Here is a 27,540-nt window from a genome sequence, read left to right on the forward strand (position 1 = left end):
GATTTGCCCATACCTTAGCACATGTACATTTAAAGAATACAAACATGGCCCGGTGCAGTGGCTCACACCTGTATTCCCAGCACTGGGAGGCCAAGGTGGGAGGATCACCTGAGGCCAGGAGTTCAAGACCAACCTGGACTACATAGTGAGACTCAGTCTCTACAAAAAAATTTAAAAAATTAGCTGATCATGATGGCATGTACCTGTAGTTCCAGCTACGCAGAAGGCTGAGGTGGGAGGATTGCTTGAGCCCAGGAGGTCAAGGCTGCAGTGAGCTATGATTGCGCCACTTCATACCAGCCTGAGTGACAGTGAGACCCTGTGTCAAAAAAAAAAGACATTTTAAAATATACATATTTAATATTAAAGATAGCCTTTCTAGGGCTGGGCATGGTGGCTCACGCCTGTAGTCCCAGCACTTCGGGAGGCCAAGGCAGGCGGATCACAAGGTCAGGAGATCTAGACCATCCTGGCCAACATGGTGAAACCCAGTCTCTACTAAAAATACAAAAATTAGCTGGGTGTGGTGGTGTGCACCTGTAATCCCAGCTACTCGGGAGGCTGAGGCAGGAGAATGGCTTGAACCCGGGAGGCGGAGATTGTGGTGAGCTGAGATTGTACCACTGCACTCCAGCCTGGCAACAAAGTGAGACTCCGTCTCAAAAAAAAAAAAAAAAAAAAGAAAAAAAGATAGCCTTTCTAAATCTCAGACTTCAAGATTACAAGGGTGAGATTTAGTAATTTTCATCTTGTCCAGTCTGTCTAATACAGTGTTGTTTGCTTCATTTTTCATTCATTATTATGAAGTTACAAATATGTCTTTGAAGTTAAAAATGTGGCAATGGAGGTTAACATCAAATATTAATGTTTAAAATATTGATTCCTATGTTCCATTTCCAACAATTGTATCATACCATAAAATTCTAATTCAGGGGAGCAGGACCAGTTTTATTAAAGACTGGCTGCACCCATTACATCTCGATTTTGGCTTTAACTCCAGGCATTTTCTTAAAATTAAGTAGCATTTATTGTGTGTTTTACCATATGTTCAGAATTAAATTCTTTCCTCATTTAATCCTTACTTATTATTATTCCAAAATTACAGATGCAGAAACTCAGGCTCAGAGAGGCTAATTTGCCTTCATTAGTAAGTAGATTCACGCTGAGGCAGGCAGACTCTAGATCCCGTGCCCTTTACTTCTCAACTGCAGTACAGTTCACATCTCCATTGGAGGTTAGCAGAGAAAAGCAAATATCGAAGCTGTGTTCTTCGTTAACAGTTCTTTCAGAGGTATTACTTGATCTTTCTTAAATAAATGCCAAGACTGCCTTCTGACAGTAGGCTTATTCTTACATTGTAGTGTTTGGATTTGAAAAATGTTTTACATTTTCAACCTAGCAACTGTTTTTGTTAAGAAGTAATTGTTGCCATATCACAGGTGAAGAAACAAGCTCAGAGGACTTGCTCTAGGGCAAACCTACGTTTGTAGATAGGAACAAGAAATGAAGCTCTCAGGTAGTGAATAAGAATGTAGTTTGTGAGACAGTGTATTTAGAATGATTCTTTAGTTTACATTACTGCCCTGAATACATTGTGCTGTTCAGTACTAATTATGCCGAAGACCTTAATATTTCATCCTTCAACTCATGTATGTGTATTACTCCATTTCCAGGGTTTGAATGCCGGTGTGGAAATGTTTACTGTGGTGTACACCGTTACTCAGATGTACACAATTGCTCTTACAATTACAAAGCCGATGCTGCTGAGAAAATCAGAAAAGAAAATCCAGTAGTTGTTGGCGAAAAGATCCAAAAGATTTGAACTCCTGCTGGAATACAAAATTCTTGAGCATCTGCAAACTAAAAATTGACTTGAGGTTTCTTTTTTCCTAGTCATTGGGAATGTAGAGCAGTGTATCTTGCATGTCATCGGAGGAATAGATTTTTGTTTTGGTTTTGTTTTGAAAATGACTCTGAACATTTATTTCCATTGCAATTTCTGTGGCTGAGAAGACTTAAACTTTACAAGTATTATCCTTTTAAGATCATTTTAATTTTAGTTGAGTGCAGAGGGCTTTTATAACAAACGTGCAGAAATTTTGGAGGGCTGTGATTTTTCCAGTATTAAACATGCATGCATTAATCTTGCAGTTTATTTTCTCATTGTGTATGTATATATCGCTTTTCTCTGCAGCACGATTTCTCTTTTGATAATGCCCTTTAGGGCACAACTAGTTATCGGTAACTGAATGTATCTTAATCGTTATGGCTGCTTCTGTTTTTTCATTAACAAAGGTTATTCATATGTTAGCATATAGTTTCTTTGCACCCACTATTTATGTCTGAATCATTTGTCACAAGAGAGTGTGTGCTGATGAGATTCTAAGTTTGTGTGTTTAAACTTTTTTTTGAGAGAGGGAAGAAAAAGCTGTATGCATTTCATTGCTGTCTACAGGTTTCTTTCAGATTATGTTCATGGGTTTGTGTGTATACAATATGAAGAATGATCTGAAGTAATTGTGCTGTATTTATGTTTATTCACCAGTCTTTGATTAAATAAAAAGGAAAACCAGAATGCTCCCTTGTATTACTTTTTCTCTTATTCTTTCTGGTAGTTAATTTTATTTTTTGGTCTTTTAGTTTTCTACTTTCCTAATTTTGTAAGAGAACTACCATTATTTGTCTCGCATCTATTTGTGACTAAGCTTATGATCATAAATTGTAATTTTGTATTCCTCTGAGTTGAAGACCTGAGCATATCTTCAAAGGCAAGCACTCCTCTCTGTTACTTAAATGTATTTTTTAGTCCTTGTCTGATTCCCTTTTCTACACTGTCACACTCAATTAACATCTAATAGAAGCTTTTTCTTATAGGATTGGAGAAATTTTAAGAGTATAATTCAAACTTGTAGGGCAATTGTAGAATTGCAGAGTAGAAAGACCCTTGAAAGATCATTTGTCCTGTGGTTTTCAAATGTGTCTGGTAGCCAAACGTTTTTAAACATGAAATGTCATATAAAACAGATGAAGGCAATAATTTTACAATATAAATTTCTCAGTTTAAAATTATTTACTTACTTGCATATTCTATTTAAATAAAGGATGGTTTAATTATCAAAATCTGTAAATTGATCACATTAACAGATTATAAAGAGAATAAACCATTACGACTGTCTTAATAGATTCAGGTAGAGTAATAGAATTTAACACCCATCGTGATAAGAAAAATTAAACTTGATAAATTAAGACTAGAAAGGAATTTCCTTAAGCTGATAGTTCTATGTGAAATCAACTAGCCAAACAAACAAAACCAAGCATCAACTAAAAAGAGGAAACTTACTTCCTTTTAAAGTCAGAAACAAAGATGACTGCCCACTATTACTGCTTACTATTCAAAATTGTGTTGGAGATTATAATCAGTGGAGCAAGACAAGACAGAAAAATGATAAGAAAAGAGGTAGCACTCATTATTTGCATATTATTGTTTTTATAGAAAACAAATCATTAAATTATTAGAAATAATGGGTTCAATTAGGTAGCTAGATACAACATTCGTTTTTAGAAGACAGTTGCATTTCTTTACACCAGTTACCTAGAAAACCAGGAAACACCATTTGACAATAATATCAGAATCTTGGTTACCTAGGAAATTGACAATATATGTTGATGGCCTTCCTCAAGAAAGAATTCTAAAACATTAAGGGATAATAGGAATTCAGTAAGTAGATGTTAGTGGATAGAAAGACAGTATCAAAAAATGTCATTTGTCCCTCAATAGGCATAGATTCAAGGTAATCCCAATCAAAATTCCACTTGATTTTTTTTCATGGAGCTTGTTTAGTTGATTCTAAAAGTAAAAGTTAAAAAGAGCAGAAGGCTAGAACATTTCAGAAAAGAGCAGAGAGACAGGGACTTGTCCTGCTAAATGTCAGGACTCACTGTGAAGCCTTGTTAGTTAAAAAAAATAGCATGTTATTAGCTGATGGGGACAGACAGATAACCTGAATTGAATAGATTGCCCAGAGAACTCTGCACGGACTGAACTTTGGTGTAAGAGAGAGGTGGCACATTGCATTCAGGAAAGGAGACTGTTCGATAATTAGAGCTAGAAGAATTGGTTTTCTGTATGAAAAAGGAAAAAATCTGTATGTTATGCCATAGGAAAAAAGGACGTAAATGTAAAACAAAATTCGAAAACTCAGAGAAAAAAGATGGCTGCCAGTTAGATCTTCTTGGCCAGGCACAGTGGCTAACGTCGGTAATCCCATCACTTGGAGGCCGAGGCGGGCAGATCACGAGACCTGGCCAACATGGTGAAACCCCGTCTCTATTAAAAAATACAAAAATTAGCCAGGTGCAGTGGCACATGCCTGTAATCCCTACTACTTGGGAGGCTGAGGCAGGAGAATCACTTGAATCTGGAGGCAGAGGTTGCGGTGAGCCAAGATCGCACCACTGCACTCCAGCCTGGGTGACAGAGCAAGACTCCATCTCAAAAAAATAAAATAAAATAAATAGAAAGAATACTATAAATGTATTATTAATGAATTTGTCTATTAAAAGGATATTTTCTCTGAAACACATTAAAGTATCTTCAAAGAATGTGAAAAGACAAGTTACAAGGTGGGGGAAGTTCCACTGCAAATGAAGACTACAATACCCATTCAAGCAACAAAAAATTAAAAATCTGTCAATGTATATATAGTGTTGGCAGATTTCTGTGTGTTCTCTTGCATTGCTGGTGTTAGTGGAAAGTGGTTCAATCCTTGAGAAAGTTTGATATTATCTTTTAAAGTGGAACTTTTACATACCCAATAGTCCAGAAATTGCACTCCCAAGTGCATACCTAGGAAAAACTTACACATAGATAAATGGGGGACTGCAGTCAGGAGCGGTGGCTCAAGCCTGTAATCCCAGCACTTTGGGAGGCCAAGGTGGATGGATCATGAGGTCAGAAGTTCGAGACCGGCATGGCCAAAATGGTGAAACCTCATTTCTACTAAAAATACAAAAATTAGCCAGGCACGGTGGCAGGTGCCTGTAATCCCAGCTACTGGGGAGGCTGAGGCAGGAGAATCTCGTGAACCCAAGAGGCGGAGATTGCAGTGAGCCAAGATCGCACCACTGCACCCTAGCCTGGGCAATAGAGTGAGATTCCGTCTCAGAAAAAAAAAAAAAAGATAAATGGGGGACCACTACACGAAGTTTTATAGTGCTGTTTACAGAAGCAAAAGCCCAGAAACAAGTCTTCAAATCCCCAGTGAAGAAGAGTAGATAAATATAATGTGATATATTCATACACTGGAATAATACACTGTAACCAAAACTGCTGATCCATAGTGACACAACAAAATAGAAGCATATTATGCAAAAAAGTCTTCCAGTATAGTAAGCTTTAGAAATACAGGAAGAAGTGCAGTATAGTAAGCAAAACTAGTCTCAAAATATGCAACATGCTCACCTATAAACACTTTAAAATACATTTGCATGTAATAGGGTTTTTTTTGTTGTTGTTGTTGTTGTTTTTTTGAGACGGAGTCTCGCTCTGTTGCCCAGGCTGGAGTGCAGTGGCGCCATCGCAGCTCACTGCAAGCTCTGCCTCCCAGGTTCACGCCATTCTCCTGCCACAGCCTTTGGAGTAGCTGGGACTACAGGCGCCCGCCACCACGCCCGGAGACTTTTTTTTGTATTTTTAGGGGAGACAGGGTTTCAATGTGTTAGCCAGGATGGTCTGGATCTCCTGACCTTGTGATCCGCCCGCCTCAGCCTCCCAAGTAGGGATTACAGGCGCGAGCCACCGCGCCCGGCCGATTTTTTTTTTTTAAGTAAGATAGAGTTTTGCTCTTGTTGCCCAGGCTGGAGTGCAATGGCACAATCTCAGCTCAGGGCAGCCTCCGCCTCCTGGGTTCAAGCAATTTCTCCTGCCTCAGCCTCCCAAGTAGCTGGGATTACAGGCATCTGCCACCATGCCCAGCTAATTTTGCATTTTTAGTAGACGTGGTGTTTCACCATGTTGGTCAGGCTGGTCTCGAACTCCCGACCTCAGGTGATCTGCCCTCCTCGGTCTCCCAAAGTGCTGGGATTACAGGCGTGAGCCACCGCGCCCAGCCAATAGATTTTATGTGAAAAGAAAGCAGGATAATGATGATGGAAGAATTCAGAACAATGCCCTTAGATGAGAGGTGGCAAGGGATGTGCTAGTAAGTGGTACTATATGGTCAAAGCTCCAGCTTTCTTGGGGTTAGTAGAGTCAGGATGCTTATATTAGGAAACTAAAAGAGGCCATGTATGAACCAATGCTGAGAGTGTCTTGAACCAGGGATTATGATTAATCCAATATTCTGTACCTGAAGTCCAAAGTATCAAAAGAAGAAAGTTAATTATAAAGCTGTTTTGATGATCACATTTTAGAACTTGAAGGTTATGCAAGGAAAGGTGTTGAATCAGCCTCAGCATTCAATTTGTATTTCTTTTTAAAATTGTCACGCATAAAAAACAAACATTCACTGTCTTCCAGTTTCACTACACCTAAATACACCGTTAATCAAGAGTTTTCTTGTACTTCAGTCTTCCATACTAATTTGTCTGGGATGTTTGTGCTCAAGTCTGGTGCAAAGTGTCCTCTCCCCTAGTTATCCTACAATGCTAACTTGTACTGCACGGTGCAGTCTTGAAATCATTCCGTTACTTCAAGCACAACTCAAAAGCCGTGTATTTTCTAATGTGAAAACAGTTTTTACTAAACTGACAATGGCTATACTTCCCCTTTCTCATAGTTTCCAGAACATCTTACCGAGACCAGCTGGGTCATGGAGACCCTAACCCAGCGGCGCTAGAGGAATTAAGACGAAGACACAGAGTGCAGAGTGGGAATCGGGGCTGACAGCCTTCAGAGCTGAGAACCCTAAACAGAGTTTGACCCACATATGATTGACAGCAAGCCAGTGATAAGCATTATTTCTTATTCCTTATGGGAAACAAAGGGACAGGCTCTGGCTTGTTATCCGCAGCAGGAACATGTCCTTAAGGCATAGATCGCTCATGCTATTGTTTGTGGTTTAGGAACACCTTGAGCGGTTTTCTGCCCTGGGTGGGCCAGGTGTTCCTTGCCCTCATTTCAGTAAAGCAGCAACCTCCAGTGTGGGCGTCATAGCCATCACAAGCATGTCACAGTGCTGCAGAGATTTGTTTATGGCCAGTATCTCATGGCCTGTTTCTGGCCAGATTTGGGAGGCCTGTTCCCAGCAACATCTAAACAGATATTATTGGGAATTTAGGTAAGGATACTTTGTTGTGGTGTCTTTTCAGAGACTGGCTTCCTGGCCATTTTTCCTTCCTTTTATTAACACATAAGCATCAAGATTAATTCAGAAGGCCAGTAGAATAGAAAGTCAGAATGTGGAGATGGGAGACAGAATGTAACCAATGAAAGATGTTAACATCTGGAATGAAATCAAAGAATCTACATAAAGACTCTTGAAACTTATAAGCAATTATAGTAAGATTGCAGGATAAAAGGTTAATACAAAAAAAAGGTTAATATATAATACAAAAGCCAATTGCTTTGCTATATACCAGTAATGAAAAATTTAAATTTAAAATTAAAAACACCATTCACACCGGGTGCAGTGGCTCATGACTGTAATCCCTGCACTTTGGGAGGCCGAGGCAGGCGGATCACGAGATCAAGAGATCAAGACCATCCTGGCCAAGATGGTGAAACCCTGTCTCTTCTAAAAATACAAAAAATCAGCTGGGTGTGGTGGCACGCGCCTATAGTCCTAGCTACTTGGGAGGCTGTGGCAAGAGAATCACTTGAATCCGGGAGGTGGAGGTTGCAGTGAGCCAAGGTCACGCCACTGCGCTCCAGCCTGGCGACAGAATGAGACTCCATCTCAAAAAAACAAAAAACAAACAAACAAAAACACCATTCACATTAGCCCCAACAAGAGAGAATGCTTAGGTATAAATCTAATAAAATATGACAAGATCTATGTGAAGAAGATGACAAACTAATCAAGGAAATCAAAGATCATTTCAATAAATAGCTATTTCATTTCAGTGCTAGGAAGACTCAAATATTGTCGGTTCTTCCCAGGTTAGTCTATAAGCTCCATGTGATTTCAGTCAAAATCCTAGCATGTTATTTTGTGGATAGCAACAAAGTAATTCTAAAGTTTATGTGGAGGGGCAAAGGCCCAAAATGGCCAATGTGATATTGAAGAACAAAGTCAAAGACTGATGCTACCCAACTTAAACACCTACTATAAAACTCCCATAATAAAGACTGGTATTTGCAGAATATATCAGAGAGCCCAGAAATAAACGAACACAAATGTAGTCAACTGATCTTTGACAAAGGAGAGAAGACAATTCATGGAGAAAGTCTTTTTCATAGGAATACTTTTTCAAGCGGTAGTGATCAGCTGTACATTTACATGCAAAGAAAGTGAATCTAGACACCTTGAACCTTTCACAAAAGTTAACTCAGAATTTATCATAGACCTAAATGTAAAACACAAAAATGTAAAACTTAGAATATAAGAAATTCAAGGCAACCTTGGGTTTGGTTTCTATTTTTTTAAGTAAAACACTAAAAGCATAACTTGTAAAAGAAAAATTATTGATGACTTGGACTCTATTAAAGTTAAAAACTGCTCTGCAGAAGCTGCTGTTAAGAAAATTAAAAGACAAGCCACAGACTTGGAAAAAATTAGCAAAACACATAAAGGGCTTTCATTTAACATATACAAAAAACTCTTAAAGCTTAATTGTATGAAAACAATCCAACCTAAAAATGGGCAAAATATCTGAATAGATATCTCATCAAAGAAGATATACTGATAGCAATTAAAAAAAAAAAAAAGCCTGCAACCTCAGCTACTCAGGAGGCTGAGGCAGGAGAGTCACTTAAGGCCAGGAGTTTGAGTTTGGTCTGGGCAACATAGTGAGACCTCATCTCTAAAAAATATTTTTTAATGATTTAATAAAGTATACTTGGTTAAAAAACAAAAGTGTCCACACAAAAACTTGCACACTGACATTTTAGCAGCTTTATCCTTAATTGCCAAAAATTGGAAGCAACCAAGATGTCCTTCAATAGGTGAACAAACAAACTATGGAACATTTATACAGTGAAACAGTATCCAACAAAAATAGAAAAGAACTTTCAGGGCAGGAAAAGACATAGAAGAAACTTAATGTATATTGCTAAGTGAAAGAACCCAATCTTAAAAGCTACATACTATATGATTCCAATTATATGACATTCTGGAAAAGTCAAGACTACAGAGACAGTAAAGAGATAAGTGGCTGCCAGCAGTCCAGGGGATGATAGAAGCAGCAGAAGGGATTTTTGGAAATTAAGAAAACAATCTCATTTACAATAGCTACCAAAAAACCCCCAACGAAACAAAACACTTTGGAATAAATTTAACCAAGGAGGTGAAGGACCTGTACACTGATAACTAGAAAACATCAATGAAACAAATTGAAGAAAACAGAAATAAATGAAAAGATATGGCCAGGTGCGGTGGCTCAAGCCTGTAATTCCAGCACTTTAGGAGGCCGAGGCAGACGGATCACCTGAATCGGGAGTTTGAAACCAGCCTGCCAACATGGAGAAACCCTGTCTCTACTGAAAATACAAAATTAGCCAGGTGTGGTGGCACATGCCTGTAATCCCAGCTACTCTGGAGGCTGAGGCAGGAGAATCGCTTGAACCCCGGAGGTGGAGGTTGCGGTGAGCAAAGATCGCGCCACTGCACTCCAGCTTGGGCAGACAACAAGAGCGAAACTCTCTCTCAAAATAAATAAATAAATAAATAAATAAATAAATAAATAAATGAAAAGATATCCCATGTTCATAGATTGGAAGACTTAATATTGTTAAAATGTCCATACTACCCAAAGCAATGTACAAATTCAATGGAATCCCTGTCAAAATTGTAATGATATTTTTCACAGAAACAAACAAACAAATCCTAAAACATGTATGGAACCACAAAAGACCCTGAATAGCTAAAGCACTCTTGAGCAAAAAGAACAAAGCTGGAGGCATCACACTATCTGACTTCAACATCTACTACAAAGCAGCCGGATGTGGTGGCTCATGCCTGTAATCCTAGCACTTCAGGAGGCTGAGGCAGGAGGATCACTTGAGCCCAGGAGTTTGAGACCAGCCTACACAACGTAGCTAGACTCCATCTCTACATTTTTTTAAATATTGGCCAGGCATGGTGGCAGATGCCTATAGTCCCAGCTATGCAGAAGACTAAGGTGGGAGGATGACTTGAGCCACTGGGAGGTTGAGGCTGCAGTGAGCCGTGATCATATCACTGAATTCCAGCCAGAGAACAGAGCAAAACCCTGTCTCTAAAGCAAAGCAAAACAAAACAAAATGAATCTACTATATAGCTATAGTAATCAAAACAACATGGTGCTGGCATAATACCAGACATATTGAACAGAATAGAGAGCCCAGGAATAAATCCACACATTTACAGCCAGCTGATTTTTCACAAAAGGGCTGAGAATACGTGATGGGGAAAGGACAGTCTCTTCAATAAATGATGTTGGGAAAACTGGATATCCACATGTGGAAGAATGGAATTAGACCCTTATCTCACACCATATATAAAAATCAACTCAAAATGGATTAAAAATGTAAACTTAAGACCTGAAACTGTAAAACTAGAAGAAGAAAATGGGAAAAGCTCCATGTCATTGGTCTGGGCAATGTTTTTTTGGATATGAACCCAAAAGCACAGGCAACAAAAGCAAATATAGACAGATGGGATTATATCAGGCTAAAAAGCTTCTGTATAGCCAAGGAAACAGTCGACAAGAGAAAACCTATGAAGTGGGAGAAAATATTTGCAAACCACACATCTGATATGGAGTTAGAATATAAAATAAATAATGAAGTCAAACAACTCAATAGCAAGAAAACAAGTAACCTAATTCTTAAAAAAATGAGTAATGGGTATGAATAGTCATTTCCCAAAAGACATAAAAATGGCTAATAAGTATGTGAAAAAATGCTCAACATCATTATCAGAAAAATGCAAAATAAAACCACAATGAGATATTATCTCACACCTGTTAGAATGGCTGTTATCAAAAAAACAAAAGACAACAAGTGTTGCAGAGGGTGTGGAAAACAGGGAACCCTTGTACTTTGTTGGTGGGAATGTAAATTACTACCGCCATTATGGACAACAGTACAGGGGTTCCTCAAAAAATTAAAACTAGCGCCACCATGTAATTCAGCAATCCCTCTGCTGAGTATATATCCAAAGGATATGAAATCAGTATGTCATAGAGATACCTGCACCTCCATGTTCATTGTAGCATTATTCACAACAGCCAAGATATGAAATCAACCTGAGTGTCCATCAGCAGATGAATGGAGAAACAAAAGGTGTATATACACAATGGAACACTATTCAGCCATAAAAAGAAATCCTGTCATTTATGACAACATGGATGAAGCTGGAGGACATTATATTAAATGAAATAAGCCAGATGCAGAACAACAAATACTGCATGATCTCACTTACATGTGAAATCCCAGAAAAAGCTGAAGTCAGAAGTCGAATAGAATGATGGTTACCAGGGGGTAAGGGCTGGGAGGTTGGGGAGATATTGGTTAAAGCCCACAAAATTTCAGATAGGAGGAATAAGTTCAAGAGATCTATTGGAAAATATGCTGACTATAATTAATAACAGTGTATTTTTTTTTTTTTTAATCCAACTGAGTCTTGCTGTGTTGCCCAGGCTGGAGTGCGGTGGTGCAATCTCAGCTCACTGCAACCTCCACCTCCTGGGTTCAAGCGATTCTCCTGCCTCAGCCTCCCGACTAGCTGGGATTACAGGCACACACCACCACACCCAGCTAATCTTTGTATTTTTAGTAGAGACGGGGTTTCACCGTGTTAGCAAGGATGGTCTCGATCTCCTGACTTTGTGATCCGCCCGCCTTGGCCTCCCAAAGTGCTGGGATTACAGGCATGAGCCACCACGCCTGGCCTTATTATATTCTTGAAAATTGCCAAGAGAGTAGATTTCAAGTGTTCTCAGGACAAAAAAAATGAAAAGTGAGGTAATGTTTATGTTAAGTAGCTCAACTTAGCCATTGTGCAATGTATACCTATTTCAGAATGACATGTTTTACATGATAAATATGTATAATTTTTATTTGTCAACTAAAAAAGTAAAAAAGAGTTCTCCAGGTGTTGTCCCAGACAGCCGCTGAGATGTGGAACACATCTGACAATAACAATCAGAATCCTGGTGAAGAGGGAAGACGGGACAGAATGCTCTCACACAGGATGTTCTTAGACAGAGTCAATCTACTTCTCATGCTGCATGTTATACTTTTATTGTGCATTAGTGATGGGGAGGTAAGGAAGAGGAGTAAATGTCAGGATTGCTGACATTTATTGAGAACTTCCTGTGTGTCCCACAATATGCTGAGAGTTTTTGCGGGAGTTTTCTTATTTGATCTTCTAAACAACCTTACGAGGCAGGTATCGTTTTTATTATTTCATTTTTCCAATGCATGAAATTAAGATTTGGTGAGGTACAGTAACCCAAACCCAAACTCAATATGAACGTTCCAGAAAGAGATTTCAAATCTTTATTTGAAACCTTAACATATATATTCTCACAGCTGGGCTCAGTGGCTCACGCCTGTAATCCCAGCAATTTGCCGAGGCGGGCAGATCACGAGGTCAGGAGTTCAAGACCAGCCTGACCAACATGGTGAAACCCCATCTCTACCAAAAATACAAAAATTAGCCAGGTGTGGTGGTTTGTGCCTGTAATCCCAGCTAGTCGGGAGGCTGAGGCAGGAGAATCACTTGAACCTGGGAGGTGGAGGTTGCAGTGAACCGAGATCTTGCTACTTGCACTCCAGCCTGGGCAACAGAGCGAGACTTTGTCTCAAAACAAAACAAAACAAAAAACAAACCAGCAACAGACATATATATTCTGTTACCACATACTGTTTCCTTTTGTTCAACATCTAGGGAAAGGGCCACAAGGAAAAATCATGCCTAACCAACTTTAGTGTGTGTGTGTGTGTGTGTGTGTGTGTGTGTGTGTGTGTGTGTGTGAGAGAGAGAGATAGGGAAATTTTAGTGTGGATTTATTGTTGACAAACTAAACAATGTTTGCAGAGAGAGGCACTGAGAATGATCTGTTCAGCTATGCCAAACAGGTTGAATACAGAGGTTGTAACTTACGTGTCAACGTTCCTCTGTATTTCTGGGAGCAGGGTGGGATCCACAGCTATAGCTCAAAAAGGCACTGAACATTTGGATGGGAAAAAAGGGACAATTCAGATGGGAAAACTATTGAATATGTATTTAGTTATAAGAAAAAAAAACAAAATTAGAAGTATTTTGTTGAAATAACAGTGAGGGAGAATCTAAAAAGTGGCTCCTGCTTTGATAACGGTAACAGAGAACTCATTATATGGTACACATTATTAAGTCAGATGGCAATGACATGCTCTTTATTTAAGGTGCTGCTTGTTATTTGTGAGTCTTGCAAATCCAGCTTAAATCCAAAATGGATTTGAGGTAGTATTCCAACAGAACATAGACACAATAGTACCTGAAACAGACTAAAGACAGAATTAAAGAGGGCAGGAAGAAGAAAATTTATATTGCAGAAAACCTAGCCCTGGTTGAGCTGGTTCACCTAGGACTTCATCCAATCCCCTTCTCCCCACCCTACAACATCCACTTGCACTTGAATTACTTAAGTTCAGTTCCAAGATCCTCTAAATTTTGAGCTCCTTTGAGAGGACAGAATGTCATGTATATTTGCACATGACATATATTCTTGATACTAAAATGTACTGGACACATGCCAAACCCATGATGCCCACTACAAAGTGTGTACCATAAACATCACTGTGCTCAGACCTGAAAAAGAGAGGACACTTACTTTGCTAAAGTGCTTGGCCTTTGACATAGTTTCCTATTTTTCTTGACCACCATGCAGCAGAGCTGAATGTTGCAAAAAAGGCCACCCCATCCTGCTTCCCAGTGCAGGCAGCGTCCACACCTTGCTTATCTGAATGGCAACTGCCAGCTTCTCAGAGCCGTTGCAAGACATCAGTGTCCTAGATCTGGAAAGTTCTCTCTCAGCTCTCTTGTAAAGGAGTGAGGGACATGCTTTGTGTGAATGAGGCCTGCAGTGCAGTGTGTTGCTTTTTAGCATCAGAGGGAGGCATTAAATATGGTGCTACAGAGATCCAAACCAGCCTTCATTGCTGGAGGTGCTGAAACTCACTGCCAGTCCTGAAAGTGTTCATACTCTTTGAGTGAGGAATCTTCCTTAGACAATTGTCAAGGAAAAGGAAAACATTCTGTGCACGCACATCTTCCCTGAACCGTTATTATTACCATCTAAAACATTGCGACTTCCTTAGCCAATGACAATGATCATAATGAAGCCTATTGGGCCTCAAGGAAAAATATTCAAGAGAATAAGGTAGGGAAAGACTGAAAAATTGCATCTATGTAAAGTTTATAAGGATGGAAAAGCCATGTGCATACAAATGAAATGAAAAAAAAACCATGAAAATGTGAAGACTACGTTGGTGGGATTATGGGCAATCTCTTTGTTTTAAAATTCTTTTTAAATAATTGTTGTGATATACGTGGCCAACACATTCTCTTCCAAAAAATGAGAAAGAAAAAATATAGTATACTTGCAAGTTATTTCAAATGTTGTTTTCCAAATAGAGAACAGCTTTGGCATTTTCAGACACTGTGTATAATTAGTGGGTTGGTTAAGTCTATTTTAAAACTATGAAATCTTACTCCCTCTTTAGCCATCTCATCCCCACACCCTTTCCTACACATACATCTGCCCCACCTCCTTTCCCTAAAATACTTTGGTTTTCTTTCTCCAAGGGTTTTATCATTTAGGCTTTTGTTAACTTGTATGTATTCAGTAGAAGCTCCTGGCCTAGCAACCCCCACACAACACATGCTCCATAAAAATAGGAATTAAAGATGTGAGTTGCTGGTGTATCCCCATGGCCTGGCATAGGGCATGGGCTTATTAGTTATTGCTTCATTTCCTTTTGGTCAGCAGTTTTATATTAATGACATGTATTTATGGAGCACCTATTCTGTTCCAGGTGTTTTGCTGGGTATTGACAGAGTTGCACATGGAATAAGAAAGCTCGTGGTTTTAATGGGAAGGGGCAGGGCAACTACAGAACGTGGAAATAATTCATTGCTTTGCAGCTGAGGACTAGCTTGAATTAGGCAGGTATCAAGTGCTCCCTGGAATGCCTCTTTATAAGGCCACCAAGTTGGGATACTCCCCTCTTCTTTTCCTCTTTCAGGAACCTACCAGAACAAATCAGACCACCTTCATTCCCTCCCCAGGGCTGACTTAAAAGAACTGAAGCCAGTCCTTGGCAGAGCCACTCAGGGCAGGAGATGAGAGCCAAGAGGCTGTGCCCAGACTACGCTCCTTACTGGGTGATGATCACTGGTCACGCCTGGTGGACAGGCACCAGAGTCATCTTGGGGCTAGGAAGGGGGGCTCAACAGCGGGCCCTGCTTGCCGTACTCGCTCCTCTCAAGCCGTTTTCAAGACCTCTTAGCTCACATTATCCTGCCATCTTCCAGCCTCTTCTCCCTAAGCTGAAATGCAGAGCAGCCTCCCTAACTCAGCAGTCACTGTGTCACATTCCTCAAGGATCTTCAGGGAAACCTTGCCCAGACTATCGTCTACTTTTCTAGATTTCAGCTGGCATCCTGGCTGTTTAAAAGTGTACCTGAATCATTCACACCAACAATAACACAACGACACTCTCTCCGGTGTGTTCCAAGTGTCCTGGCTGTGGCATGGTCTCAAAAAACTGCAGCTGACTGCACATGAGTGATTAGATAACACCTTGAACCCACCCTAAGATAGTCTGCCTTTCCCTTCTTTCCTGCCTGCCTCCTTTTCTTTCTCCCTCTCTCTCGTCCTATTTCTTTTTTTTCTTTCCTTTCCTTTATCCCCCTCCCTTCCTTTCCTCTTCTTCCCTCCCTTCTCTCTCTTTCCACACACACGTAATCTCTATATGCCAGGCACTATTCTAGGTGCTTCACAAATATTAATTCATTCCATTCTCATATCAACTTTGTGAAGTAGGAACTATTATCATCAACATCATGCAGAGAAGGAAGCTGAGGTAGAGAAAGTTGAAGTAACTTGTCCAAGGTTGAGCCGCTTGTCAACGTCATTTTACTACTGGCATGTGAAACAGGTGAGTTATATATTTTAGAATATTAATTCTCATTAATTGAAGCCTTCCAAACAGGCCTAACTGTCCCCTTCTCTGACATACAAGTGGAAATGTCATAGCTGGACGAAGCATCATGGTATGAAGGCAGAAAGGACGCGACTGGGTGTTCTTCTGAAGCTCAGGGAGCAGCTCTTGGGGAGAAAGTGTTTCCAGGAAGCGGACAAGAGTTCTGTTGAGCTGAAGAGCAGGGCAGCAGCCGGGGCGAGCGAGGCTGGAGTCATGCAGGGCAGAGCCTTAAATGCTAAGCTGGGGTTTGCTCTCTGTAGGACCAGCTAGCTGCCCCGAGCGGGGGCTGGAACCAGATATCCCCGACGTGGACTCGCGGACAGGGCGGGGATCAGGACGGGGGCGGCGCCAGGGGAGGGGCGGGGCTCGGGGAGTGACGAGAGACTGGAGGGCCCAGGACTCGCGGGGACCCAGGCCAGGGGAGGGGCGGGGCTCAGGGAGGGAGGGAGGGAGAGACTGGATGACCTGGAGCTTGCAGGGCGGGGCCAGGGGAGGGGCGGGGCTCTGGGAGGGAAGGTGGCACTGGAGGACCTGGGACTTGCGGAGGCGGGGCGAGGGGAGGGGCGAGGGGAGGGGCGGGGCTTGGGGAGGGAGGGTGAGACTGTGGAGGACCTGGGGCTCGCGGGGTCGGGGCAAGGGGAGGGGCGGGGCTCAGGGAGCGAGGAGAGACTGGAGGACCTGAGGCTCACGGGGGCGGGGCCAGGGGCGGGGCGGGGCTCTGGAAGGGCGGGCGAGACTGTGGAGGACCTGGAGCTGGCGGGGGTCAGGGTAGGGGAGGGGCAGGGTTCGGGGTTCGGGGGCGGGGTGTTCACGGTGAGACCAAAAGTCAGGTAGGAGCCTCCGGGGTCCCTGCTGTGTCACCCGGACAGGCCGTGGGGGCGGGCAGGGGGGCGGGGCCGGGCCTGACGACAGCGGCCGAGTTCAGTCCCGCTCTCCGCACGCCACCTTAGGCCCGCAGCGGTGCCGGGTGCTCTCCAGCATGTCCTTCATCCCGGTGGCCGAGGATTCCGACTTCCCCATCCACAACCTGCCCTACGGCGTCTTCTCGACCAGAGGCGACGTGAGCAGTGGGGCTTTGGCTTCCGGGCGCGGGGAGGGAGTGGAGTGGAGTGGAGTGGAGTGGAATGGATGGAATGGAGTGGAATGAGGGGCAGGATGGAGGCTTGTGCCATTTTTCCGTGAGAGTGCCTGTGGGCTCGAGTCCCGCCTCGTAACTTCCTAGCCGTGCACGTTGTTTAACTTTTCAGCCTCATTGTCCGCAGGTTTGCTGAGAATTAAATGCAAAATGAAATGAATCGTGTCTCTCCCAGACAAGCAGAGCAAGCAGGATTCTGTTACCGGAAGCTGCAGCACACAGGCATGCTGCCTACTCCCAGGTGGTTGCGGTGTGTTTCTCTCGCCCAAGAGGCCAGGTCAGGGCTGGTGGTTCATCTCGCTGGATAGCCCCTAACCCTAGAACCCGGGAAATGATAACCCGGTATGCGTAGCAGGTCAGAGGGGCACGCGCGTTTCTTGGCTTAGAATTGTGAGATCTAAGATGGCAAGTGTCTCTGCCTGTAGCTGAAATTCTTTCAGCTCCTGGTGTGGGCTCCCTGGCATTCCCCTACTGATCAGAAGAAAGAGGGCAGGGAAACAAACTTTGACTAAGTCAGTGTAGTCTGATTGGTAGAAAGAAGTATTTGAAAACTGGGGGTTTATCAGCAAATAGATAATAAGAGGGTCCCTAGGTTGGAAAAGCAGATTCCCTTGGATTTGTTGATGATATTTTTGGCTTAGATTTCTGCTCCTAAGTTTAAAGGTAAACTCCTGATTCAGCTCTGTAAGCCATAGAACCTCAGAATCAGGAAATGTTTGCTAAACGAGGGGCCTGGCAGTTGGCTTCTTCTTGGAAAGTGGGGTCCCCTCCTTCCCCCATGGCTTGTCATTGGATGCAAGTGGCTGGCCTTTTGTGGGCCTGTCTGCGCTAAGTGCTTTGGTCCAGAAGAGTCAACTTGTGGTTTCACATCTGGCCGGGCTGACCAGATGTTGCAAGGACACAGAAAGTGGACACTCAGTCCCCTGGAGGACACAATCTGAGGCACATTAAATCTTAACTTGTGATGGCCAACAACCTTTCTGCAGACAGAGCCCTCCCTCTGCCCTCCTCAAACACTTTGCCCTCGGCACATGTGTCCTCCCTCACCTTTCCTGGGAGCACAAATCCATTAGACAGAAACATTTGTGAGAGGCAGGCACAACCCAGTAGGGGCTCTGACTTGCTTTCTCAGGGGAATCAAATTAATGTCCGTTAGAGTGTGGCTAGGTGTTTTCAGACACCATGTCCTGCTGTTTCAACATCAGAATGTGCAGGACAGCCACTACAGATGTCTGGAAGAGAGAGCCCCATTCCGCTGTCCTCTGATACAGTGCTGGGGGTGGAGAGTTAGCCCTTTGGCCTTCCAGCTGAACAAGCCTCTTCTGAAGCTTTCTCTGCAGGCACTGGAAATTCCAACCATGATGGCTGCCTTGCCAGGCAAGACTGGTTGCCAAGGCAAAACCTCCCTTCTCCCATGTCAGCAGTCAGCCTTGCCTAATTTGAGTGGAATAACAATGAATCCAGCCATCACTTTATTCATTTTTTTATTCAGTAAATGCTTGTGAACCCCAACTCTGGTCCAGACTTTGCCTGGGCTCCGAGTTGGCATCAAAGACACAGGAGACGCCTTCCTTCCATTTCTGGTTGCTCATGGACTAGTAAGGTGTACAGGGGTGCTCTCTGTGAAGGTAGGGGTGGTGGCCTCTGAGAATGGGATTGTAGTAGTGTGGAGCCGCTTTTGCCGGGTGCCTGGTTAAAGTCCTGGTGGTCTGGCTGTGCCGCTGCCTCCTGGCCTCTGCTCTCTCCAGCCACATTGGCTGCCTTTGAGTCTCTGAGATGTGCTAAGAGCAGTTTCCTGCCTTCAGGCCTTAGCACATGTTGTTCCTTCTGCCTGGAATACTCATCCTTCTGCTCTCTATATGCTTGGCCCCTTCTCAGTCTTTGGGACTCAGCTTAAATGTCACCTCCTAAGCACCCTCTCTGAATGAGCTCCCTGCTGTGGCCCAACCTTGGCTATCTCTCACCACACCCTGTGTTTCCTTTTGCTTCTGGAGAGGAGGAACCAAGTCACTGTTCCCAGGGCCTCAGCAGCCTTTGTGTAATGCTGGTACTGAGAAGATGCTCTCTAAATGTTTGTGGCATGAATAGCGTCTACCCTGTGTCTGTTCTTGTGGTGAGAGATTTACAGATATTAATTAAATTCTCACAATAAACCTACTGTGAAGTTATTGTCCCCATTCTACAGATGAGGAAACTGAGGCCCAGAGAGGCAAAGCATCATGCTTCAGATCTCACAGCTAGTAAGAGGCAGATATGGGGTTGATCCCCACATCTGTCAGCCTCCCAAACTGTAGGGTCCAGCCCTACGGGGCTTAGCGGGTGTTCTTCCCATGTGTGGAAACGAGAGATTGTAAGAAATAAAGACACAAGACAAAGAGATAAAGAGAAAACAGCTGGGCCCGGGGGACCACTACCACTGAGACACAGAGACCGGTAGTGGCCCCGAATGGCTGGGCACACTGATATTTATTGCACACAAGACAAGGGGGGCAGGGTAAGGAAGGTGAGTCGTCCAAGTGATTGATAAGGTCAAGCAAGTCATGTGATCATGGGACGGGGGCTCTTCCGTTTTAGGTAGCCGAAGCAGAGAGGGAAGGCAGCATACGTCAGCATTTTCATCTATGCACTTATAAGAAAGATCAAAGACTTTAAGACTTTCGCTATTTCTTCTACCGCTGTCTTCTAAGAACTTCCAAGAGGAACCAGGAGTACGGGAGGAGCATGAAAGTGGACAAGGAGCGTGACCATTGAAGCACAGCACCACAGGGAGGGGTTTAGGCCTCCGGATGACTGCGGGCAGGCCTGGATAATATCCAGCCTCCCACAGGAAGCTGGTGGAGCAGAGTGTTCCCTGACTCCTCCAAGGAAAGGGAGACTCCCTTTCGCGGTCTGCTAAGTAACGGGTGCCTTCCCAGGCACTGGTGTTGCCGCTTGACCAAGGAGCCCTCAAGCAGCCCTTATGCAGGCGTGACAGGGCTCACCTCTTGCCTTCTAGGTCACTTCTCACAATGTCCCTTCAGTACCTGACCCTATACCCGCCGGTTATTCCTAGGTTATATTAGTAATGCAACAAAGAGTAATATTAAAAACTAATGATTAATAATGTTTATACTAATGATTGATCATTGTCCATGATCATCTGCATATCTAATTTGTATTATAACTTTATAGCAATATAGCTACAGTTTGTGCCTTCAGTCTCTTGCCTTGGCACCTGGGTAATCCTTCACCCACACCAATCCCATGCTTTCCCCTGTATGTCAGGCTGGGAGTTGGGTAATGCTTTCCTTTGGACAACTTTATGTCAGATATGACCAACTATTTTAAAACAGCGGCAATGCACATTCATTCTCTTGAAGTTAGACAAATGCAGTCTCCCTCCTTAGTTTGTTTCCCTCAAGTTGCAGATGGGAAACTGAGGCCCAGAGACTTGTCCAAGATGATAAGATGGCGAATGAGGGAGCAGACTTGGAGCCCAGGAATCCTGGATCTGACCTGTGAACCCCCTCTAGTTTTGTGCTGAAGAAAATAACTCCCAAGGTTGAAAGTAGAGGGACTCACTCTCTCAGACTTTTTCTGGGTCCTCAGGTCATAGTTTGAAGCACAAGTTTGAAGCTTCTAGGCTTTGTTTGCATTTGAGGCAGCAGGCAGCTGCACTTGTGACCCCATTTTGGAAGTTGCTCACTGGTGGTGACTCCTTCTTGCCTTCAGCTGGGTGTGGGGACCAGGGTCAGAGATGTGGTCTGCCCTGCACATTCCCTGAATGGAAAGCCACTCGGATCCAGGTGGTTCAGCTCTTTACCTAAAGCAGATTTGCCATTTTCAAGAGGGGAAGACTGAGGCCCAGGGAGTTGGCAGTGGGGCTGAGAATGAGTAGCCAAGCTCTCCAGGCAGCCTCTTCTAGGGTAGGTTCTGCTGGGACCTCAGATGAGGAGTGTGGCTCTGGTCTACCCCAATTCCAAGAGCTGACATGCATAGAGAAATGGTCATCTTTTCTCAGCCCACCCCAGTGAGCAGCCAATGGAGATAAGGCCAGCCAATAATCCCACCACTAAGCTCGCTAGCACTGAAATGGCCAAGCTGGTGGTTCAGGAGAGCTGGAAGCCTGGCTCAGGACAGAGCCCTGGGAAATTGAGTCTGCAAACATGCCCTCGGGTTCTTGTTGACGAGCAAAGCTCAGGGTTGTGGGGACAAAGACCAGGACTTAACAAATATTTAAGACATCTTTGTTGATGCTGGGATTTTGTGGTGCAGAAAGGAACTTGCCTTGCATGTTCTGAGCAGTCTGACTTCCTGCAGCTCCCTTACAACCCGAGCTGTCCTCCATTTGAGCTACAACAGAGCTCATTAATCCAAGCCACCTGGCCCTCAACACTGTGCATTGGGCACTCATGCTCCACTGCACAACTGAATTACCCTAGTCAAGGCCTAGGTTAAACCTGGAAAATAATCCAACATCCTGGTAAGGTGGTGAGCTCCTCATCACTGGAGGCATTTATGTAATGCCTAGGGAACTTTGTGGGGGTCTTTGCCTAGGTTAAGTGGCTAGGATCAGGCTGACTGCTCTTCCCCCAGTCCAAGGGATATTTGATTTATTCCCCATTCAGGGAACACAGATTCTTTTTCCTTTTAGTCCTGGAAGCAGAGATGGCACAAGGGAGCTGGGGCAGGATGCTGAGACCGTGGTTCTTCAGCCTGCTCTGCATACAGGGCCACCTAAAGGGGGATCCATGGCCTCTTCAATAGACAAGCTTTCTGAGTAAATGAGCCAAGCCCAGCCAGGGGCTTTTTCTGGTGCTGACTGTGTCATCTTCCTCCTAGCCAAGACCGAGGATAGGCGTGGCCATTGGCGACCAGATCCTGGACCTCAGTGTCATCAAGCACCTCTTTACTGGGCCTGTCCTCTCCAAACACCAGGATGTCTTCAATCAGGTAGGACATTGTGAAATGGCTTGTCCCTGACCTCAGTGGCACTTACTGCGGATGCCAACAAGAAAATGCTCCTTGCGTTCCATTTCCAATAGAGGTGATGCCATCGGAGGTCTCAGAAGTTATACTTGGATAAGGCTAGGGTTGTTTTGAGACAGACAAGCTGGTAGGATGTGGCCTTGGGACACTTCAGGGTGGTTTCTCACCTCAGGACAAGTTCCTAGGTGAAAAAAGTGTCAGTGTCTGCAGTCTTGGGTCTTTCCCAGTTGTCTCTGAGATGAAGCTCTTCAGGAACTCTGGTTACCTTCCTTGTCAAGCTGTTTGAGCCTCTGCCTGTCCAGGGACTGTGTGGGCCCCCAAGGGAGGGAACTACGAGCCCTGCCATCCAGTTCTGCAGAAGCAGCCACGGAGGAGTCAGCCTGAAGTACATGTTCACATGGGATGGGCATGAATTTGCTTCCCTGTAAATGGTCAGCTGCTTTGATATAGCATCTTCTCATTTCATGGGTCAGGAAGGACGGTGGGATTTATGGGTACCTCTTGTGTGCCAGGAGCTTCACACACATCCTCTCCTTCAATCCTCCTGACCACCCCCTGGCATAGGAATTGGAATTCCTATGGAGGCCTGAGCATCTAGATGGGGACCTGAACTTCTGGAATGAGACATGGTTTTCCCAAGCTGCACAGCTAGAAGTATCAGAGCTGGGACTGGAACTCTGACTCTTAGAACCTACAAGGGCTTTTTCTGTTATGTCTCACTGGCTATAAAACCTCTTCTTTTTTTAAATTAAAAAACCTCTCGGCCGGCTGTGGTGGCTCACGCCTGTAACCCCAGCACTTTGGGAGGCTGAGGCGGGCAGATCACTTGAGGTCAGGAGTTCAAGACGAGCCTGGCCCACATCGTGAAACCCCCTCTCTACTAAAAATACAAAAATTAGCTGGGCATGGTGGTGCAGCTACTTGGGAGGCTGAGGCAGGAGAATTGCTTGAACCTGGGAAGCAGAGGTTGCAGTGAGCCAAGATCACATCAGTGCACTCCAGCCTCGGTGACAGAGTGGGAAATTTTTTTTTTTTTTTTTTTTTAAGAGAGATGAAATCTCACTATATTGCCCAGGCTGATCTTGAACTCCTAGGCTCAAGTGATCCTCCACCTCGGCCTCCCAATGTGCTGGGATTACAGGCATGAGCCATCACACCTGTCCCAAAACCTCTTCTTCACTGATGTGAAAGGAATTAGTTTAGGCTGTGATCACTCGGCAGACTGGAGCGTGCCTCTACTGGAAGAACATGGCCGCCTTCAACTGTGGGCTGGGCCAAGCTTAGCACAGTTGCTGTGCCAGGTAGCAACTCCTGGGCTTGGACAATTGTGTGCAGGTGCACGAGGGCCTGAGGCAACGTCAAGAGAGGATATGCTTTTCTCCAGGTTGATGAATAAATGACAAAACTAAGAGCAGAGGTCCTGAGAGTTTGAGTGAATGGGAGAGAAGTGGCAGGGGCTGGCAGGCTGGCTGGCCTCCCATTGGCAGGAGGGATACTCCCTGGGTTTTCCTGTGCGTGATCTTCTTTCTCCGTGTTTTGGTCTTAGCCTACACTCAACAGCTTCATGGGCCTGGGTCAGGCTGCCTGGAAGGAGGCGAGAGTGGTCTTGCAGAACTTGCTGTCTGTGAGCCAAGCCAGGCTGAGAGATGACACCGAACTTCGGAAGCGGTGAGAAGCACGTGGTCATAGAGGGGATGAGGGGATGCAGCCGGGGAGACGAGGGGATGCAGCAGGGGAGATGAAGGCTGTGTGGTTGTCAGTGCCATTCTGAGTCACGGCTTGGCAGCCTTAGTGTGGCCAAGTCAGACCTGCCCCCATCCAGCCCCTGCCCTAGCTGCGTATTGATGGGAGGGCTTTGGGAGGACTGGGATTGCCTTGGTGCTTGGACTGGAGCTGCCTAAGCTAGGCCAGGCCAGGCCCATTGGCCCTCTCTCTTGCTCAGCTGGTCCTCATTAGCATCATCTGTGCCTTCATCTGGTTTCTAGAGTAGGAAAGAGTTTCCACTTGTCTAGTCCCATTTCCTAGGGTACGATATACAAACAGCTTCAGTGGGTGGATGTCCTCTCAGCTGTGAAAGGTTCAGCATAGCTCTGGCCCCAGGCCAGCCAGGAGATGCCCACTGGAGATTGCGGATAATCTTGGGGATGATCTGGACTGAGCCTGTGGGTGGGACCACGCTTTGCTGCCTACTTGACTTTGAAGCCCCTGGTTCTGTGTTTCAGTGCATTCATCTCCCAGGCTTCTGCCACAATGCACCTTCCAGCTGCCATAGGTGAGTGCAGTCTCTTCACCAAGACAAGAACGGAGCAGCTTCGTGGGCCAAGAGGGCTGGCCAGGTGCTTTGGTTCTGCATCTGTGTGGAGGGTCCCTGCTGGCGGGGGGAGATGGAGAAGGGGCTCTGGGGCTGTTACCCCCTCCTCATCACTGACCTTTCTCAGCATCTAGGCCCGGCATTCACTCAGGCTATTATCTTGCCTCAGGTAGTGAGTTGCAGGCTGCTCAAGTTCATGACTAGCTACACGGCTCCCTGCACAGCAAATTGCTCTCCTTCCCCCAAAGGCTATGGGACAAGTTCTCTGAGCTCAGTTTGTGAGTCAGCAGTTTTGAGGAAAAGAGGCCAGAGGGCTATGAAGGGCCCCAGTTTGAGCATGTGGCAGGATGTCTGGTTGGAGAGTCATTCAGGAAGTTGGAGCTGTTGAAACTCTCAACCTGAAGCAGAGAGAGGCTGGCTAAGCCTGCGGCCCAAAGTACAGCCCTCTTTCTTGTGCACAGGTCTCCTCTGCTGGGCTACCCGGGCACCTGTGAGCTGAGGGGCCGGTTGACCCTGCCCTGGGGTACACTGCCTCTCTGGAACAGCTCCTGCTGTCCGGGGAGAGTCCTTTGCTGCTGGGCTGCTTGGGCTAAGCTGACTGGAGGATGGAGTTGGGGACAGGGGCCGAGTCACCTGCCTCCTCCCAGCCCCTCTCACTCCCCACTCTCATACACTCATGGGACTGTGCTATGTTTTGGCAAACCAGCTGTTGTGCAAACCATACGTCTTTCAGGGATATCATGTCTGGTTGACTGATGGTGCCCTTTCTTGTTTTTTTTTTTTGTTATGGATTTATTCTTTCGAAAAATCTCTCAGCTATTACTTCTGTGCATTGGGACTGAAGATGGGAAGCAGCAGCTAAGGCTCCACCTGCCCTGTGGACTTTTCTTCCTCTCCTCACCCTTCACCATGACTGTTGCTAGTCTAGGCTGTTGGTATTGATGAATATCTAGCATTTTTTTTTTTTTGAGGAGACATTTAAGAAGATAAAACAGGCAGACTGTCCCAACTGGTTTTTCTTTGAGATTTTTAATTCTTCGAATGGTAGATGTGCCTACAGCTCACTGGCCAGCCCGTTCAGTTAGTCATAATCAACAGGCACTGATATGCATCTGCAGTGTGCAAGCCCTTGTCTTTGGCACTTGGGCAGAGTCCAAGAAAATGACGACTGGGCTGGGGCTGTCCTGGAATGTCCACCGTTTAGCAAAGGTGTGCACACACATAACTGGAGCACCAGTGGGAAGCGAAGCCTGCCCCAGAAGGATTCAGGGGAGGGGATTTGGAGCGGGAAGAGATCCTGCTAGAGAGAGCAGGGAGGGCTTCAGGGAGGAGCGGGCCTCAAAGGGTTGCCAGGATTTGAACACACAGGGACAAGGGAGAAGTCAATCAGTATAGGTGTGGTTGAGGGAGCCTGTGGGAACTCGGGAATGGCAGTTGTGTGTGGTGAAAGTGGGGAGCCTGAGAAGGGGGGTGGTATCAGCCACTTGGTGTTCACATTCCACTGTCAGTTTCAGAAAGTCTGGACTTCTGATTTCTTATTTGTTTCTTAGCTGAGGGCTCTAAAAACAAATCTTCAGTGAGGATATTTTATATTGCATTTGGTGCTGTCACTGCTGGCTGCAGGCTGAGCTCTGGATGTGTAAACAGTATTGTGTGCACACTTATGGCTCCAGTGCTTGGAACAGTCCATTCTCCTTCCTGAGGCATCTGGGTTGCTGATGGGATCTCTTGGGTCTTTCCTCTGCAGGAGACTACACAGACTTCTATTCCTCTCGGCAGCATGCTACCAACGTTGGAATCATGTTCAGGGACAAGGAGAATGCATTGATGCCAAATTGGTATGAACTGGGCCAAATGTTTGCATAGGTTCAAAGTCTTTCTTTTCATTTCCAGCAGCATGTTTGTCTCAGGAGTTGCCAAGTTCTTCTTAAAGTAAACTGGGGAGGAAAAGCAGTTATGATGTTGCAACCTCTGGAAGCAGTGGTCTCAGCTTCTGGTCTCCTGCTCAGCTTGGCTTAGGACTTTCTGTGGGATCGAAGGGCAAGTCCCTTAAGCTTCTTTGGACAGCAGGGGTTGGAATTAGATTCCCTTAATCACTATGCTCCTTCTGGAGTCTTTCATTTATAAGCTGTGTATTATCGTACTATGGGCAAGTCTTAGACTGTAGCATGCTCCATACTTACATTTTCTGATGAATGAGAATCCTTAGATGTGCCCAGTGCTGTGTATTCCTCAACACGTGATCGGTTTCATTCATTTGTTTGATCCTCATAGTAGTTCTGTGATGTCACAAGGCCATGATTGTAAGCCCCATTTTACAGACAGGAAAATGGGCTCAGAGAAGGATCAACTTGCCTGAGCACAACAGGGCCACAGCCTGTCTCCCAGCCCCCAGATCAGGCCATTGACCAAGCTGAGGATGTAGAGCTGGGGTCCTTGCCCTTTGTTCTGTGTTGTCCCCTGGATGTGATGGTTCCTTGGAACTGAAGAGGGCCTGGACGCAGTGGCAGGCATACACCCCAGGCCCCGGTGCCATCAGTCACACACACGAGCTGGGTTAGGGACAGTGCTTTACTCTCTCTCGAGTGAGTGTCTCCAGTAGGCTATGCCATGAGGGGAGGGTCTGTTAGAACCAAGATGAGGAAGAAAGAAAGGGAGAGCGAGCAGTTCCAAGCCAGAGATGTTGAGCAACAAGGCCAAGGTTGCAGAACAAGGCAGGGGTGAATCTGAGACCAGAACCCAGGCTCCAGGTTCCAGGCTCCCGTGTGAGATGGGCAAATATTTGAGAATCTTGCA

General features: G+C 44.8%; 2 protein-coding genes across 25 annotated transcripts in view; both read left to right on the plus strand.

Moving 5' to 3' along the window:
• Positions 1-2,575, plus strand: part of ZFAND6 (zinc finger AN1-type containing 6) — an 83,955-nt gene extending 81,380 nt beyond the window's left edge. For all 22 annotated transcript variants that reach the window (XM_054452362.2, XM_054452361.2, XM_063652426.1 and 19 more), the window contains one exon: positions 1,674-2,575. In XM_054452362.2, the coding sequence (XP_054308337.1) occupies positions 1,674-1,822 (149 nt within the window). In that variant the 3' untranslated portion in view covers positions 1,823-2,575. The remainder of the gene's footprint in view (positions 1-1,673) is intronic.
• Positions 2,576-17,027: 14,452 nt separating this feature from the next.
• FAH (fumarylacetoacetate hydrolase) overlaps positions 17,028-27,540 on the plus strand; it is a 36,174-nt gene continuing 25,661 nt past the window's right edge. Inside the window, exons 1-6 of one of the 3 annotated variants that reach the window (XM_054452344.2) lie at positions 17,028-17,098; positions 17,281-17,390; positions 22,287-22,397; positions 23,980-24,101; positions 24,656-24,705; positions 26,492-26,582. In XM_054452344.2, coding sequence (XP_054308319.1) covers positions 17,310-17,390; positions 22,287-22,397; positions 23,980-24,101; positions 24,656-24,705; positions 26,492-26,582 — 455 coding nt within the window. In that variant the 5' untranslated portion in view covers positions 17,028-17,098; positions 17,281-17,309. Of the gene's footprint in view, positions 17,161-17,280; positions 17,391-22,286; positions 22,398-23,979; positions 24,102-24,655; positions 24,706-26,491; positions 26,583-27,540 lie in introns of all 3 variants that reach the window. The other 2 variants (XM_054452345.2, XM_063652423.1) reach the window with 2 other exon arrangements.

This window comes from Pongo pygmaeus, chromosome 16 (genome assembly GCF_028885625.2).
Source record: "Pongo pygmaeus isolate AG05252 chromosome 16, NHGRI_mPonPyg2-v2.0_pri, whole genome shotgun sequence".
NCBI classification, from domain to species: Eukaryota; Metazoa; Chordata; class Mammalia; order Primates; family Hominidae; genus Pongo; species Pongo pygmaeus.